At 43.2% G+C, this 14,245-nt stretch overlaps 1 protein-coding gene across 4 annotated transcripts; it reads right to left on the bottom strand.

Annotated features, from left to right (window-relative positions):
- Nucleotides 1-4,081, bottom strand: LOC125551866 (transcription factor TGA2.2). Of its 4 annotated transcripts, XM_048715244.1 has the most exons (11): nucleotides 3,872-4,062; nucleotides 3,403-3,436; nucleotides 3,105-3,296; nucleotides 2,739-2,849; nucleotides 2,222-2,305; nucleotides 2,076-2,135; nucleotides 1,563-1,640; nucleotides 1,435-1,486; nucleotides 1,013-1,284; nucleotides 632-877; nucleotides 1-434 (listed from the first exon to the last, which is right to left on the bottom strand). In XM_048715244.1, exons 5-11 carry the CDS (start codon nucleotides 2,303-2,305, stop codon nucleotides 288-290), a joined length of 939 nt encoding a protein of 312 aa, XP_048571201.1. In that variant the 5' UTR covers nucleotides 2,739-2,849; nucleotides 3,105-3,296; nucleotides 3,403-3,436; nucleotides 3,872-4,062; the 3' UTR covers nucleotides 1-287. The 4 variants fall into 4 exon arrangements, with proteins under 4 accessions (XP_048571201.1, XP_048571198.1, XP_048571199.1 ...); XM_048715241.1 differs by lacking the exon at nucleotides 2,739-2,849 and having other exon boundaries at nucleotides 3,872-4,081; XM_048715242.1 differs by lacking the exons at nucleotides 2,739-2,849; nucleotides 3,872-4,062 and adding an exon at nucleotides 3,521-3,863.
- Nucleotides 4,082-14,245: the final 10,164 nt, after the last annotated feature.

Raw genomic sequence — 14,245 nt, 5'->3', positions numbered from 1 at the left:
TTGCTTCCAACAGGTGCAATCAATGGATCCTCTTGCACCTTTTATCTACGTTTATTTATTGCTAATACAATTGTACAATATGTCAATCATAAATTCATGGGAACTTACAGTTACAAGCCTTACCCCTACCTGGCTACTTGTACAACATCGAAGTACAATATGAGAACACAAGGTGTCAATATATATTTTTCAGAGGGAACTGAACCACCAATCTTCTGCAAATGCGTCGCAATTTGTCCACATTTCTAGGATCAGCTCATGAAGTGCCAAAAGATGGCGCATATGGTTTACTCCCGTGGCCTCGCGAGCCAGAGAGAACTCAGGGCACGCAAACGTGAGAAATAGTCATGTATTGCAAGGAGAGCTCGAGCAGCTTGCCGTATTGTCAGAATTCTTTGCATTTGATGCAAAGTTTGTTGCCGTAGAATGTCAGCCTAGCACAAATAGAACAATAAAAACTCTTCAGAACTATGTGCATCTAATGTTTCACGGTTTGCTGAAAAGCTGCACCGACTAGGAAGTACTGAGTAACTTCTCAACAAAATTAGGTGAACCATTCCTTTCACGTTAGAGGCAATAATAACAAAATTACATGTTTGCAGGACCAGAAGGTAGAAGAAGTTTTAAATACCTGGCGAAGGAAATTCTCAAGGGTTCCAAGTTTTCCCATAGCCATAGCCATTTGACCCATGTAGTTTGCCACGTTTCCTGAAGATCCTGATGGACCAAGGGAACCAGCCAACGTTTCAGCCAAAGATTGCTGCAATGCCTCCATTCCTTGTGATAGTGCATCCTCGGCCTGGTGTGAGGATTGCTCGAGGCTGGATAACCCCATCAACTGCTGCTCTGTTAGAGGCTCGAGCTGATTTACAAGGAGCTGAAAATTTACAAGAACATGAGAAATGTTGTATCTTCAGGTATACATGAAAACGAACAACAGAACCTGAAATTCAACTAGTCAAAAGTATTTGTCAGCAGGTTTCCTTATAGATTGAGTATATAGTTTTTGCACCTTTAAAAGCTCAGACGAACGAAAACCCCCAAGCCACAAAAAACACCTTTCAGCAGGTGTTTTCCACATGCCTGAAAGTATATGAAACACATCAGCCTTTGCAGCAGCGCCCTTCAGCTTGAATATTTCGTCATAATGTGCCATTATTCCATCTACAATAAGACGGAGGTCACTATCACTTGCATGAGCATTTACTGCAGTCCTCAGCTCATTTATCTGCTTATTTTGCTCCTCTAGCCATCGAGTATATTCTAAATCAAATGTCATCGCTCCTGCAGAAACAAGCTTACTATTTTAGTTGTATTCCCAATGAACACTCGGGAGCAATTAAGCATGTTCTGTACTTTTGAGAGAACTTTTAACCAATGATTGATTAGCAGAGCATGAAAATGCAGGCGTGAGCAGACAGAGGAAGAAGTTACCATTTCCACTCATAGCATGAGTTTGATCCCCAGAGCTAGAAATGAAGATTCCCTACAAACAACATCGAAATAACAGATTTAAAGGGAGATCGACTGGACACTGCCAGCATCGGCCAATAGGTACTTACTTGCTGTCGAGCTTTCTGGAGTTCTTGTTCCAGGCTTGCAAGTTTCAGCTTACTGCTCTCAAGTTGTTGTACATACGCCTTAAAAATAATAAGATGCATTAGGATGGCTCTTAACAAATAATGAACCCAAAATTGAAGGCAAATAAGAAGTCGATAGTTACAATTCAGAGCATATGTATATATTATGCATATACTGTCAGTTATCAAGGATACAAATACATCAAGAAACAAGTCCCTTGGTGATTAGCTGATTGCCAGCTATTTGTTTGAATCAAGGGCGCCTTTGGATTATTTACTAAATTTTTTTTGTAACTGAACATGCCTATCAAGAATTTGGCAAAATTCAGTGGTATCAAAAGTGCTAGAGAACTGCTCACATATCATACACTCACTCAACAGCTCATCCACGACATCACCGCATAACTGCACCATCATGCAGTAATAGCTCCCCAATGTAAATTAATAACACAAAGTTACCTACGTTACACATGGATGGATGCATTGTTATGGTACCTTTTTCCTCAGACGACTTTTTCGTGCTGCCTCGCGATTTTGGGCAAGCCTCCGCAATACCTATGGAATAGCAAATACATTGTGTAAATACCATTTATTACTAAGGGATAAAAAACATTCTAGAAGAGTAGGATATAAAGTACCACCTTTTGGTCCATAGGCCTGTCGGACCTGTCAGACGGTTCAGATGAATTAGAAGGCACAATAGCTCCATTTTGTCCGTTTTCCATCTGCACAACTTGGTTAAGAAAAATAAGAAAATTCTGCTACATATGGAAAAAAAAGAGGTTGGCATGCAACAGCAACAAAAGCTAAATTAATAATATCTTATGAATTTCAACTGGCACCAGAACTTAACAGGCATTTCAGCAAAGAATGACACAATTTTCCGTTTTGTGTGGTTGGTTTTAGAATTTGTTTATTCATCATATGGAATGTAGTAACAACTCAACGAGATTATAGATCGTTTATTAGCACCTAATAGCTAATACGGTGTTCATATCCAACATATAGGAGGCGTGCTTAGTCAGGTATGTTTTAAAAATGCAGGGGGTGATAATAAATTATCATGAACAGCCCTTCTATTTGTCAAAAAAAGGGCAAAGTATCCAAGCTATTCATGGATTTCACACTTTAATGTACTCCACACTGAATATTTCCCACCTGATGAAACTGATAGTGCAGCAGCAGTAGTCCTGTTCACTTTTGCAAGTTGATATCTAATTTAAGAAGTGTGTTGTTTCTTTAGGCACTGGAGCAAATGTGTACAACAATCTGCAGAGGGTAACATGGACATGGCAAAAGAAGCATCAAGTATTGGCATCAAAACCATCCAAGTTAAACTTGCGCGCTTCATACAAATGAAGTCTGCCACATCTTTTATCAAATACAGTACCAGTTTTCACCTGTTATTATACTTTTACACCACAACTCAGGATCGACGCATTACATACATTAATTCCAATTTTCTGCCTAGCTTTCACAAAAGCTCAAAGCAGGTGCCTAATGGATAGAGAAAAGAAGGTTTACCCTTTGATTCTTATCGTCAGTGTCCACAACTATGGATGTGTCAGTCCTCGAACTAGCATCAGCCATACCGAGGGTTTTCCAGCTCAAAACAACGGGACAACAAATCGCTTTGTTGTCCCTTTAGTTGAAGCAGGGTAATATGGGCGCCTGTATCCTTTAGGTGTCAGATCGCTCCGAGGCCAGAGCCGTCACCTATCCATCACAAGAAAAGCAAACAGATATCCATACATATTAGCATCGCGGGTAAAGGCTGTCCAGCAGTGACAAATTCAACAGTCTAAGCGCAGACATATCTTACTTTTTCAGAGTCAAATTATCTGTAGGCACGGGGTCTGCAGAGAAGCACGCAAGAGATAGTGAGCTACCATGGTGCGGTGAGGAAATTCGAGGTGCCTAGGCACTTTGGCAGATCGTACCTTCCCTTATAGTAGCACAAGTAATTCCAAAAGTAAACAAGTACAGCAGGACAACAGCGGGACGGGAGATAATTCAAGGCAAAGGAAGCGGCAAGTACAGATTTTTGCTAGCTCGTAGCGTCAATAACTAAGCTTAGGCCGGCCGGCCTACCTTCCCCCCACAGCTCACAACCCAGCCAGCACCAAAGCAGCGGGAAACACCTAAGAATTCGGAATTAAGAGCCGTCTCCAGCCCGACCTCAAAGCATCTCACGAGCTCCAATCAGCAGCACCCACGCGACAATTGTATGGAATCGGAGGTGGTGCCAAGGAATCAGGCGGGAGAGAGCAGGATTAGGGCTTTCCACTTACCACGGGGGCAGTGTCTGCGGCAGGGGAGGAGGTCGAAAGGGAGGGAGGGCCCGCTCGGCGTACGGATTTGGAGGAGACCGGCCGGCGGCCGGCGCCGCGTGAAGCGGAGGAGCAGAAGACGGGGTCGGGACGGCAGCGCGGAGAGAGAAGAGGAGAAGAAACTGGGGGCGGCCGGGTTGGTCAGAAGGGAGAGAGAGGGGCGTGCGTGCGCTTCTAGTCAAAGGGCTGAAACACGGCGGCTGACGGGTGGGGTCTGGGCCTACGCCAGCGGTGGGGTTTGGTGAGAAGAGTGAGAGGTCCGCGTTTGGCTTTCCTACCACCTGGGGCTGGGCCGCTCCAGCACGACTCCAATATGGACTTTCTCCGTTTCTACAGGGGAAAAGAGCCATGAAATCATATGCACGTCATAAATCGCTGTTCGGCGTCCGTTTCGGGAAACAGTTTGCATCACTTGCCTGAAACACATTTTGGGTCATTCAATTTCGGATGAAAGAAGCAGCCGACGGAGGGAAGGAAGAAGCACGCGTCGGCGAGCTAGAAAAGCCCTCTGCGCCTTTTTTTTTCGGGGTAAAAGGAAGTTTTATTATAAAGTCACAGTGTTACAATCGAGAGGTCAAAGGTCCTCAATACATGGTGGAACCGAATGAACCCACGCAGCCGTGGTTCTTTCGGTACGGCTATAGTTTGTCAACCGATCTGCAACACTATTCTGACTCCGATGTAATTTCTGAGGTAAAAACTCCCTTTCCATCATCAAGTCTTTAATCACCAGTATCAAATGCCCATATACTGATTTGGTGAGATCATCATTCGCCAATATTGAAAGAGCAGTCGCCGAGTCCGACTGCACCACCACCGGAAGAACTGTGTGTTGAATAGCCAAGGCCATACCCTGCATGATAGCATGGATCTCCGCCTCCAATGCATCATTACAATTAAACGTGTAACGATAAGCCGCTAGTAACACCGTACCTGATCCATCTCTCAACACGATTCCGGTTGCTGCTGACCCATCTTCCTGTCGGAAGGACCCATCAACAGAGAGCGCTGCGGTCCCCGTCTTAGGAGCCGGCCATGGTGGCGCTGGTTGTTTGATCTGAGTGTCGGCCTTCTGCTCCGAGACCGACATTTTACCTTTTATTATTTCTTCCGTGGTAAAGCGACTAGCGAGCCGAATGGATTTGTAGTAACTATCCAGATACTCCACTGTTGCCGCCGCTACTGGCACCTCCTTGCCATGTGAGCAGTTATTCCGCAGCTGCCAGTTGCCATATCCTCCACGGCAGCATGATCACCATGTCACGAACCTGATCCGAACATTGCATGAGCAAATTCAGGAGCCATTCCTTGCCAGTATTGATCAGAATATTATCCGAAGGGAGAGGCCACCTTTCCCGCATGTGTGTCCACAGGGGTACGTGCATGATCGCATGTGATTAAGGCATGGAACTCATTCTCCTCCTCCACCCCACATAGCGGGCAACTAGACCGCTTAGAAATATGTCTGTACTTCTTGCATGTTGCCGTCGGCAAAGCCCCTACCACCACTTTCCAAACCGCTATCTTCATCTTCTGTGGCACCGATGATTTCCAAACACAGTTCCATATTGATCTTGTGCCATTTGGTACGTATGAAGATGACCCCCCTGCGTAGGCAGCATCATGAGCACTTGTAGCTAATTTATAGGCACTCTTTACTGAAAATCTTCCATTCTTCTCCGGGAACCATGAGATAAAATCGCAACGTTGCCTCGGGGACGTTCTTATTTTCAGTATGTGATCAACATCCATTTGCCAAAAATGCTGTGACAACCTATCCATCCTCCATGCACCATTCCCGTCCAAAAAGTCAGAGACTCGATTTAGGCGGGACGTGCGCTTTGGAGTTATAGGTCTGAACGAAGATGCTCTCAGTATCCATGGATCCCTCCAGGTTCTTATACTTGAACCATTACCCACTCGCCAAATAACTCCTGTCTTTAGTAACTCGAGGCCATGTCATATACCCTTCCAGACCGCCGACCCCTGGTTAGGGAAAACCGTATCTAAAAGGCTGCCTGAGGGAAAGTACTTGGACTTCAACAATCTGGCACATAGACTTTCCGGAGTATCAATGAGACGCTAAGCTTGCTTAGCAAGAAGCGCCTGGTTAAACGCTCTCATATCTCTGAACCCCATACCACCCATTGACTTTGGTAACCTCATTTTATCCCAACGGAGCCACGCCATCTTGTTTTTTCCATTCTCAATACCCCATCAGTACTGACGCATAAGCCGAGTTTTAACTCGTCACACACTGAAGCTGGGAGTTTAAAAATACTCATGACATAAGCTGGGATCGCCTGGGAAACTGATTTTATCAGGATTTCCTTATTACCAGATGACATATACTGTTCGCTCCAGTCAATCAATCTCTTCCTTAATCTATCTTGTACTGTTTCAAACTTTCCTTTGTTCATTCTACCTTCAGGCACCGGCAAACCAAGGTATTTAGGCTCAAAAACCTCTTGTTCAATTTCCAGAATTCTCTTCACTTCATCCACCACCGCAGGTAAGCAGGATTCTGAGAAAAGGATGGAACACTTTGCTGGATTAATTAGCTGGCCCGTGGCCAACGCATAGATGTTTAACAAACCTTTCACCATGTGTGCCTGCTGTTCTGAAGCTTCAAAAAACAAAAGTGAATCATCTGCAAATAGTAGATGAGAAATCTCCGGGGCCCTTCTACAAATCTTCACCCCTCTAAAACCATCCTCATTCATCGCTTTATTTAACAGAGCCGATAATGCATTAGCAATGAATAGGAAAAGGAAAGGGGACAACGGGTCACCTTGACGTAGCCCTCTCGACGGGGTGAAAGACTCTAAGATCTTGCCATTGAACTTCACCGAATATGTTACGGAGGAGACACAGGCCATAACTCGGGCAATCCAAGCAGGTGAAAAAACCCATTTGTGTAAGGCCTTCTCCAAAAAAAACCAATCGACTCGGTCATATGCTTTAGATAAATCGAGCTTGTAGGCACAAAAAGCAGGGTCATTTTCCTTTAGAGACTGAATATGATGTATGCATTCGAAAGCAATTATTGAATTGGCTGTGATAAGTCTCCCGGGAACAAAAGCACTCTGATTTTCAGAGATCAACTCCCCTAGTAGGGGTCTCAACCTATTCACCATACAAACAATTTTATAAACCACATTGCACAGACTGATTGGGCGAAAATCTTTCAATTCTTGTGGGTGCTGAATCTTCGGGATCAACACGATCGCCATTTCATTAACCCCCTCAGGCATAGTACCACTCACAAAGAATTTTTGTACTGCACCAATGATGTCCTTTTTCAAATCGTTCCAGTTTCTCTGGTAAAACCGGGCCAGAAAGCCATCAACACCCGGGGCTTTTAGTGGTCCGATTTGGAATAACGCATCCGAGATCTCCACTTCTGAATATGGAGCATCAAGAGCCATGTTCATTTCTTGGCTGACCTTGGGAAGAATACAGTCCAGAACCACAGAATAATCAAGGGTAGGATCCTTAGTATAGACTTCCTAAAAATATGAGGACGCCATTCTCTCCATATCAGTTGGTGCATTACACCAAGTCCCATCTGCTCTACGTAGACGTTGGATATAATTCCTCCGCGCCCTCCACACTGCCCGGCGATGGAGATACTTAGTATTGCGTTCCCCCTCCTTAAGCCACGTGATCCGTGACCTTTGGAGCCACATCATCTCCTCCCGGTAGAGGAGCTCATCAAGTTGGTTCATCTTGAGCCGAATTTGAGATCGATCAGCCCCATCCAACTGTAACTTCGCTAGCTGACCTCGCAATGCCTCTATCTCCTTTAACACGTTGCCAAAATTTGCCCTACTCCATGCCTTTAGATCCTTCATGAGCTTTTTCAAAGCTTCGGCGACCGAACCCAGATTGCCTAGTTGAGGATTTCCAGCCCATGATCGCGACACCACCTCTGCCAGAGCCGGGTGTCTTTCCCACATAATTTCATAACGTGGTGCTTGCCCACGTTGCTTTGCCATCTGAACCCCACCCATGCGTATTAGGACTGGGCTATGGTCAGAGCACGGTGTTGCTAGATGGACCACCTGTGTAGAAGGGAAGAGGTCACGCCATGCCTCAACCGCACAAGCGCGATCCAGTCTAACTTGCACATTACGATTTCCTTCCTGTCCATTATTGTATGTGTAAGGAATGCCTGAAAATCCCAGGTCTTCTAGTTCACATAGCAGCAAGCAGTCCCTGAAGGCTAGCATTTGCGTTTCTGAGCTCAGCGTCCTAGAAAGATGCTCATGTTGCCACATAGCTTCATTGAAATCCCCACAGACTAACCATGGATCCTGCGAGCTTGCCCTAAGCCGAGCCAGGTGATCCCACATTAAGTGTCTATTCTCCGTTCTAGGCTCTCCATACACAAAAGTTCCTCTCCACGAGGATCCACCTCCCACATCATCAACAAGAACATCAATATAGCGGCTGCAGGAGTCCAAGACAGTCACGTTCAGGGCTTCATCCCAAAAGAGACCTAAGCCACCACTTCTTCCGTCCGAACTCACTCCATGGAAACCCTTTAAACCCAACCTCCACTTTAGCTTTTCCATTCTCACTACATCTTGTCTAGTCTCACTTAAGAAAACTAGGCTGGGGATGTTGGCTTTAGTGAGGGCCAACACCTCTCGAACTGTCCGGCGGTCCCCCCCCTGGCAGTTCCATGCGAGGATATTCATTGTGTCCGGCGGTCCTCCTTGAGGGAGGCCGCCGATATCTCATTATTTCCACCTCCCTTTGAAACTTTCAGCCTTTTGTTGCTTGAGTCACTGCTGGCAGGCGATTTATTTTCTGTAGCCTCCACCCCGCTACCATCTGTGATAGCCAACGTAGCCTTAGGGGCACCTGAGATGTTGCCAAGACCCTTTCCAGCCTCATCCATATTCAGACGTTTCCTTGCATCTTTGTCAACCTCCATCCTAGCCACGACCTGTTTCAGAGGGCTTGTCGCGGTTTCAGAATCTGAAGCCTCCTTTCTTGGTGCTGACGGAGGTGGCTGGCCATCCCCTTTGCCCGCCGGTCGGGGGCCCGACTGTCTTGCAGGTGCATTCTGTCCTGGTCTAGACGGCCCATCCGCATAAAGGCAGTCACCATACTTCATCTGTTTCGTGTCATGTATGCCTTGTTGATACGTCTCCAATGTATCTATAATTTTTGATTGCTCCATGCTATATTATCTACTGTTTTAGACTATATTGGGCTTTATCTTCCACTTTTATATTATTTTTGGGACTAACCTATTAACCGGAGGCCCAGCCCAGAATTGTTGTTTTTTGCCTATTTCAGTGTTTCGGAGAAACAAAATATCAAACTGAGTCCAAACGGAATAAAATCTTCGGGAACGTGATTTTCTCACCGAACGTGATCCAGAAGACTTGGACCCTACTCCAAGGAGTCAAAGAGGAGGTCACGAGGGTGGGGGGCGCGCCCCCTGCCTCGTGGGCCCCTCGGTGCTCCACCGACGTACTCCTTCCTCCTATATATACCTACGTACCCCCAAACGATCAGAAGAGGAGCCAAAAACCTAATTCCACCGCCGCAACTTTTTGTATCCACGAGATCCCATCTTGGGGCCTGTTCCGGAGCTCCGCCGGAAGAGGGCCGTCATCACGGAGGGCTTCTACATCATCATAACCTCTCCGATGAAGTGTGAGTAGTTTACCTCAGACCTTCGGGTCCATAGTTAGTAGCTAGATGGCTTCTTTTCTCTCTTTGAATCTCAATACAAAGTTCTCCCCCTCTCTTGTGGAGATCTATTCGATGCAATCTTCTTTTTGCGGTGTGTTTGTTGAGACCGATGAATTATGGGTTTATGATCAAGTCTATCTATGAATAATATTTGAATCTTCTCTGAATTCTTTTATGTATGATTGGTTATCTTTGCAAGTCTCTTCGAATTATCCGTTTGGTTTGGCCAACTAGATTGGTAGTTCTTGCCATGGGAGAAGTGCTTAGCTTTGGGTTTGATCTTGCGGTGTCCTTTCCCAGTGACAGAAGGGGCAGCAAGGCACGTATTGCATCATTGCCATCGAGGATAACAAAATGGGGTTTATTTCATATTGCATGAATTTATCTCTCTACATCATGTCATCTTGCTTAAGGCGTTACTCTGTTTTTAACTTAATACTCTAGATGCATGCTGGATAGCGGTCGATGAGTGGAGTAATAGCAGTAGATGCAGAATCGTTTCGATCTACTTGTGACGGACATGATGCCTATATACATGATCATGCCTAGATATTCTCATAACTATGCTCAATTCTGTCAATTGCTCAACAGTAATTTGTTCACCCACCGTAGAATACTTATGCTCTTGAGAGAAGCCACTAGTGAAACCTATGGCCCCTGGGTCTATTCTCATCATATCAATCTCCATCACTTTAATCTTGCTTTGCTTTTTACTTTGCCTTTACTTTTTTACTTTGCATCTTTATACCAAAAATACCAAAAATATTATATCTATCAGATCTCACTCTCGTAAGTGACCGTGAAGGGATTGACAACCCCTAATCGCGTTGGTTGCGAGTAGCTATCGTTTTGTGTAGGTACGAGGGACTTGAGCGTGGACTCCTACTGGATTGATACCTTGGTTCTCAAAAACTGAGGGAAATACTTACACTACTCTGCTGCATCATCCCTTCCTCTTCGGGGAAAATCAACGCAAGCTCAAGATGTAGCAAGAAGGATTTCTGGCGCCGTTGCCGGGGAGTCTACGCAAAAAGTCAACATACCAAGTACCCATCACAATCCCTATCTCTCGCATTACATTATTTGCCATTTGCCTCTCGTTTTCCTCTCCCCCACTTCACCCTTGCCGTTTTATTCGCCCTCTCTCTCTCTATCCTCCCTCTCCTTTCCGCTTGCCTCTTATTTGCTCGTGTGCTAGTTTGTTTGCTTACCGTCATGTCTAGTCTCATTTCTTCTCCGTTGTCTCTCGAGAGTGAAGTTCTAAATTTTAAACAAAGGGAGGGAGAAAATCTAAAAGATGCTTGGTATAGAATTTGCAATGCTCAAAATAGATCTACCAGAAAGCAATCTACCTTAGTTCTTCTCCGCAATTTTTATGTAGGTGTTAATCCTTGGTATAGATATATCCTCGATACCATTACCGGAGGGAAATTCTTGGGTAGCCATACTTTTGATTCTTATAATGCTATGTTAGATTTATTTGGCTCACCACCTCTTTTGGTTAATGGAACCACGTTAACTTTGGAGCATGTTATGCAAAGACTTGAGATTATTGAAAATAAAGTTGCTACTATCGAGTTAATTGAAAATCTAGATAAAAAAGATCCACAATCAAATTACTCAATATGGATCTAAGGTAGGAATGACTTTGAAAAATATTAAGGAAAAGGAACCCATAGTTAATGAGAAGATAAACTTAGATTCTACTAGAATTGATAAGCTTGAGGGTATCATTACAAACTTGGGAACCGCTTTTTCTTCCGTAAAGAATACTCCAAGTCCCCCTACTAAAATTGCCAAGCTTATGTATGTTCCTAAAAATAAGGGTGAATTATCTAGTAAGGAAACCGCGGATCTTAAATCTATAAGTGTTCATCCTAATCTTTTTGCTATCATTAAGGAACCAATTGCTACAAATGAATTTTTTGATCTTGTGCCTAAAAGTTTGATAATCACTAGAAAGAAAGAAATTACTAAGGGAAATAGATGCCTCACCAAAGAATTGCCTACCAAAGATGGCAATACCTAGATCTATCCTCGCTTTTATGCCTAGCTAGGGGCGTTAAACGATAGCGCTTGTTGGGAGGCAACCCAATTTTATTTTTATTCCTTTCTTTTTTCTCCTGCTTAGTAATAAATAAATTATTTAGCCTCTGTTTTGGTTGTGTTTTTTGTGTTTAATTAGTGTTTGTTCCAAGTAGAACCGTTGGGAAGACTTGGGGAAAGTCTTGTTGAACTTGCTGTAAAAAACAGAAACTTTAGCGCTCACGAGAACTGCTGTCATTTTTATTTGAAGAGTGATATTTAGTTAATTGTTTTTGCAGATGATTAATAGATAAATTACTCACGTCCAGCAATTTATTTTAGAATTTTTGGGGTTCCAGATCTTGCGCTAGCTACAGATTACTACAGAATGTTCTGTTTTTGACAGATTCTGTTTTTCGTGTGTTGTTTGCTTATTTTGATGAATCTATGGTTAGTAAAATAGTTTATAATCCATAGAGAAGTTGGAATACAGTAGGTTTAACACCAATATAAATAAATAATGAGTTCATTACAGTACCTTGAAGTGGTCTTTTGTTTTCTTTCGCTAACGGAGCTCACGAGTTTTCTATTTTAGTTTTGTGTTGTGAAGTTTTCAAGTTTTGGGTGAATTCTTTTGATGGATTATGGAACAAGGAGTGGAAAGAGCCTAAGCTTGGGGATGCCCATGGCACCCCCAAGATAATCCAAGGACACCAAAAAGTCAAAGCTTGGGGATGCCCCGGAAGGCATCCCCTCTTTCGTCCACTTCCATTGGTAATTTACTTGGAGCTATATTTTTATTCACCAACATGATATGTGTTTTGCTTGGAGCGCCTTGTATTATTTGTGTCTTAGTATGCCACAATCATCCTTGCTGTACACACCTTTTGAGAGATCCATACATGAATTAAAATTTGATAGAATACTCTATGTGCTTCACTTATATCTTTTGAACTATGTAGTTTTGCTCTATGTGCTTCACTTATATCTTTTGAGCTATGTAGTTTTGCTCTATGTGCTTCACTTATATCTTTTGAGCTAAGTAATTTTGCTCTATGTGCTTCACTTAGATCTTTTAGAGCACGGTGGTGGATTTGTTTTAAAGAAACTATTGATCTCTCATGCTTCACTTAAATTATTCTGAGAGTCTTAATAGCATGGTAATTTGCTTAATAATAATATGCTTGGTATTCAAGATTGGTGAAACTTTCTTTTGAGTGTGTTGAATCTAAGAAAAGATTGAAGCTTGATAATTGTTTTGATATATGGAGGTGATAATATTAAAGTCATGCTAGTTAAGTAGTTGCGAATTTAAAGAATACTTGTGTTAAAGTTTGTGATTCCCGTAGCATGCACGTATGGTGAACCGTTATGTGATGAAGTCGGAGCATGATTTATTTATTGATTGTCTTCCTTATGAGTGGCGATCGGGGACGAGCGATGGTCTTTTCCTACCAATCTATCCCCCTAGGAGCATGCGTGTAATACTTTGCTTTGATAACTTCTAGATTTTTGCAATAAATATATGAATTCTTTATGACTAATGTTGAGTCCATGGATTATACGCACTCTCACCCTTCCACCTTTGCTAGCCTCTCTAATACTGCGCACCTTTCGCCGGTATCATACACCTACCATATACCTTCCTCAAAACAGCCACCATACCTACCTATTATGGCATTTCCATAGCCATTCCGAGATATATTGTCATGCAACTTTCCACCATCTAGTTCATCATGACACATTCATCATTGTCATATTGCTTACCATGTTCATGTAGTTGACATAGTATTTGTGGCAAAGCCACCGTTCATAATTTTTTCATACTTGTCACTCTTGATTCATTGCATATCCTGGTACACTGTCGGAGGCATCCATATAGAGTCATACTTTGTTTTAGAATCGAGTTGTAATCATTGAGTTGTAAATAAATAAAAGTGTGATGATCATCATTTAATAGAGCATTGTCCCAATAAAAAAAGAGAAAGGCCAAAGAAAAAAAAGAAGGCACAAAAAAAGAGAAAATAAATAAAAAGGGGCAATGTTACTATCCTTTTACCACACTTGTGCTTCAAAGTAGCACCATGATCTTCATAGTAGAGAGTCTCTCATGTTATCACTTTCATATACTAGTGGGAATTTTACATTATAGAACTTGGCTTGCATATTCCAATGATGGGATTCCTCAAATTGCCCTAGGTCTTCATGAGCAAGCAAGTCGGATGCACGCCCACTTAGTTTCATTTTGAGCTTTCATACATTCATAGCTCTAGTGCATCTGTTGCATGGCAATCCCTACTCACTCACATTGATATCTATTGATGGGCATCTCCATAGCCCATTGATACGCCTAGTTGATGTGAGACTATCTTCCCCTCCTTTTTGTCTTCTCCACAACCACCATTCTATTCCACCTATAGTGCTATATCCATGGCTCACGCTCATGTATTGCGTGAAGATTGAAAAAGTTTTGAAAAAGTTAGAGTATGAAACAATTGCTTGGCCTGTCATCGGGGTTGTGCATGATTTAAATACTTTGTGTGGTGAAGATGGAGCATAGCCAGACTATATGATTTTGTAGGGATAACTTTCTTTGGC

The sequence above is a fragment of the Triticum urartu genome, chromosome 4, assembly GCF_003073215.2.
Source record: "Triticum urartu cultivar G1812 chromosome 4, Tu2.1, whole genome shotgun sequence".
In the NCBI taxonomy this organism is placed as follows: domain Eukaryota; kingdom Viridiplantae; phylum Streptophyta; class Magnoliopsida; order Poales; family Poaceae; genus Triticum; species Triticum urartu.
This window is presented reverse-complemented; position numbering and strand designations above follow the sequence as displayed.

Bases quoted from the DNA above. Each gene is read 5' to 3' on its own strand.
- LOC125551866 (XM_048715241.1), bottom strand. From the start codon at position 3,170: ATGGCTGATGCTAGTTCGAGGACTGACACATCCATAGTTGTGGACACT. The intron at 2,136-2,221 runs GTGGTACTTTAT...GCTATTCCATAG, and splicing joins ACAGGCCTATGGACCAAAAG to GTATTGCGGAGGCTTGCCCA. The intron at 878-1,012 runs GTGCAAAAACTA...GTAAATTTTCAG, and splicing joins GTTCGTCTGAGCTTTTAAAG to CTCCTTGTAAATCAGCTCGA.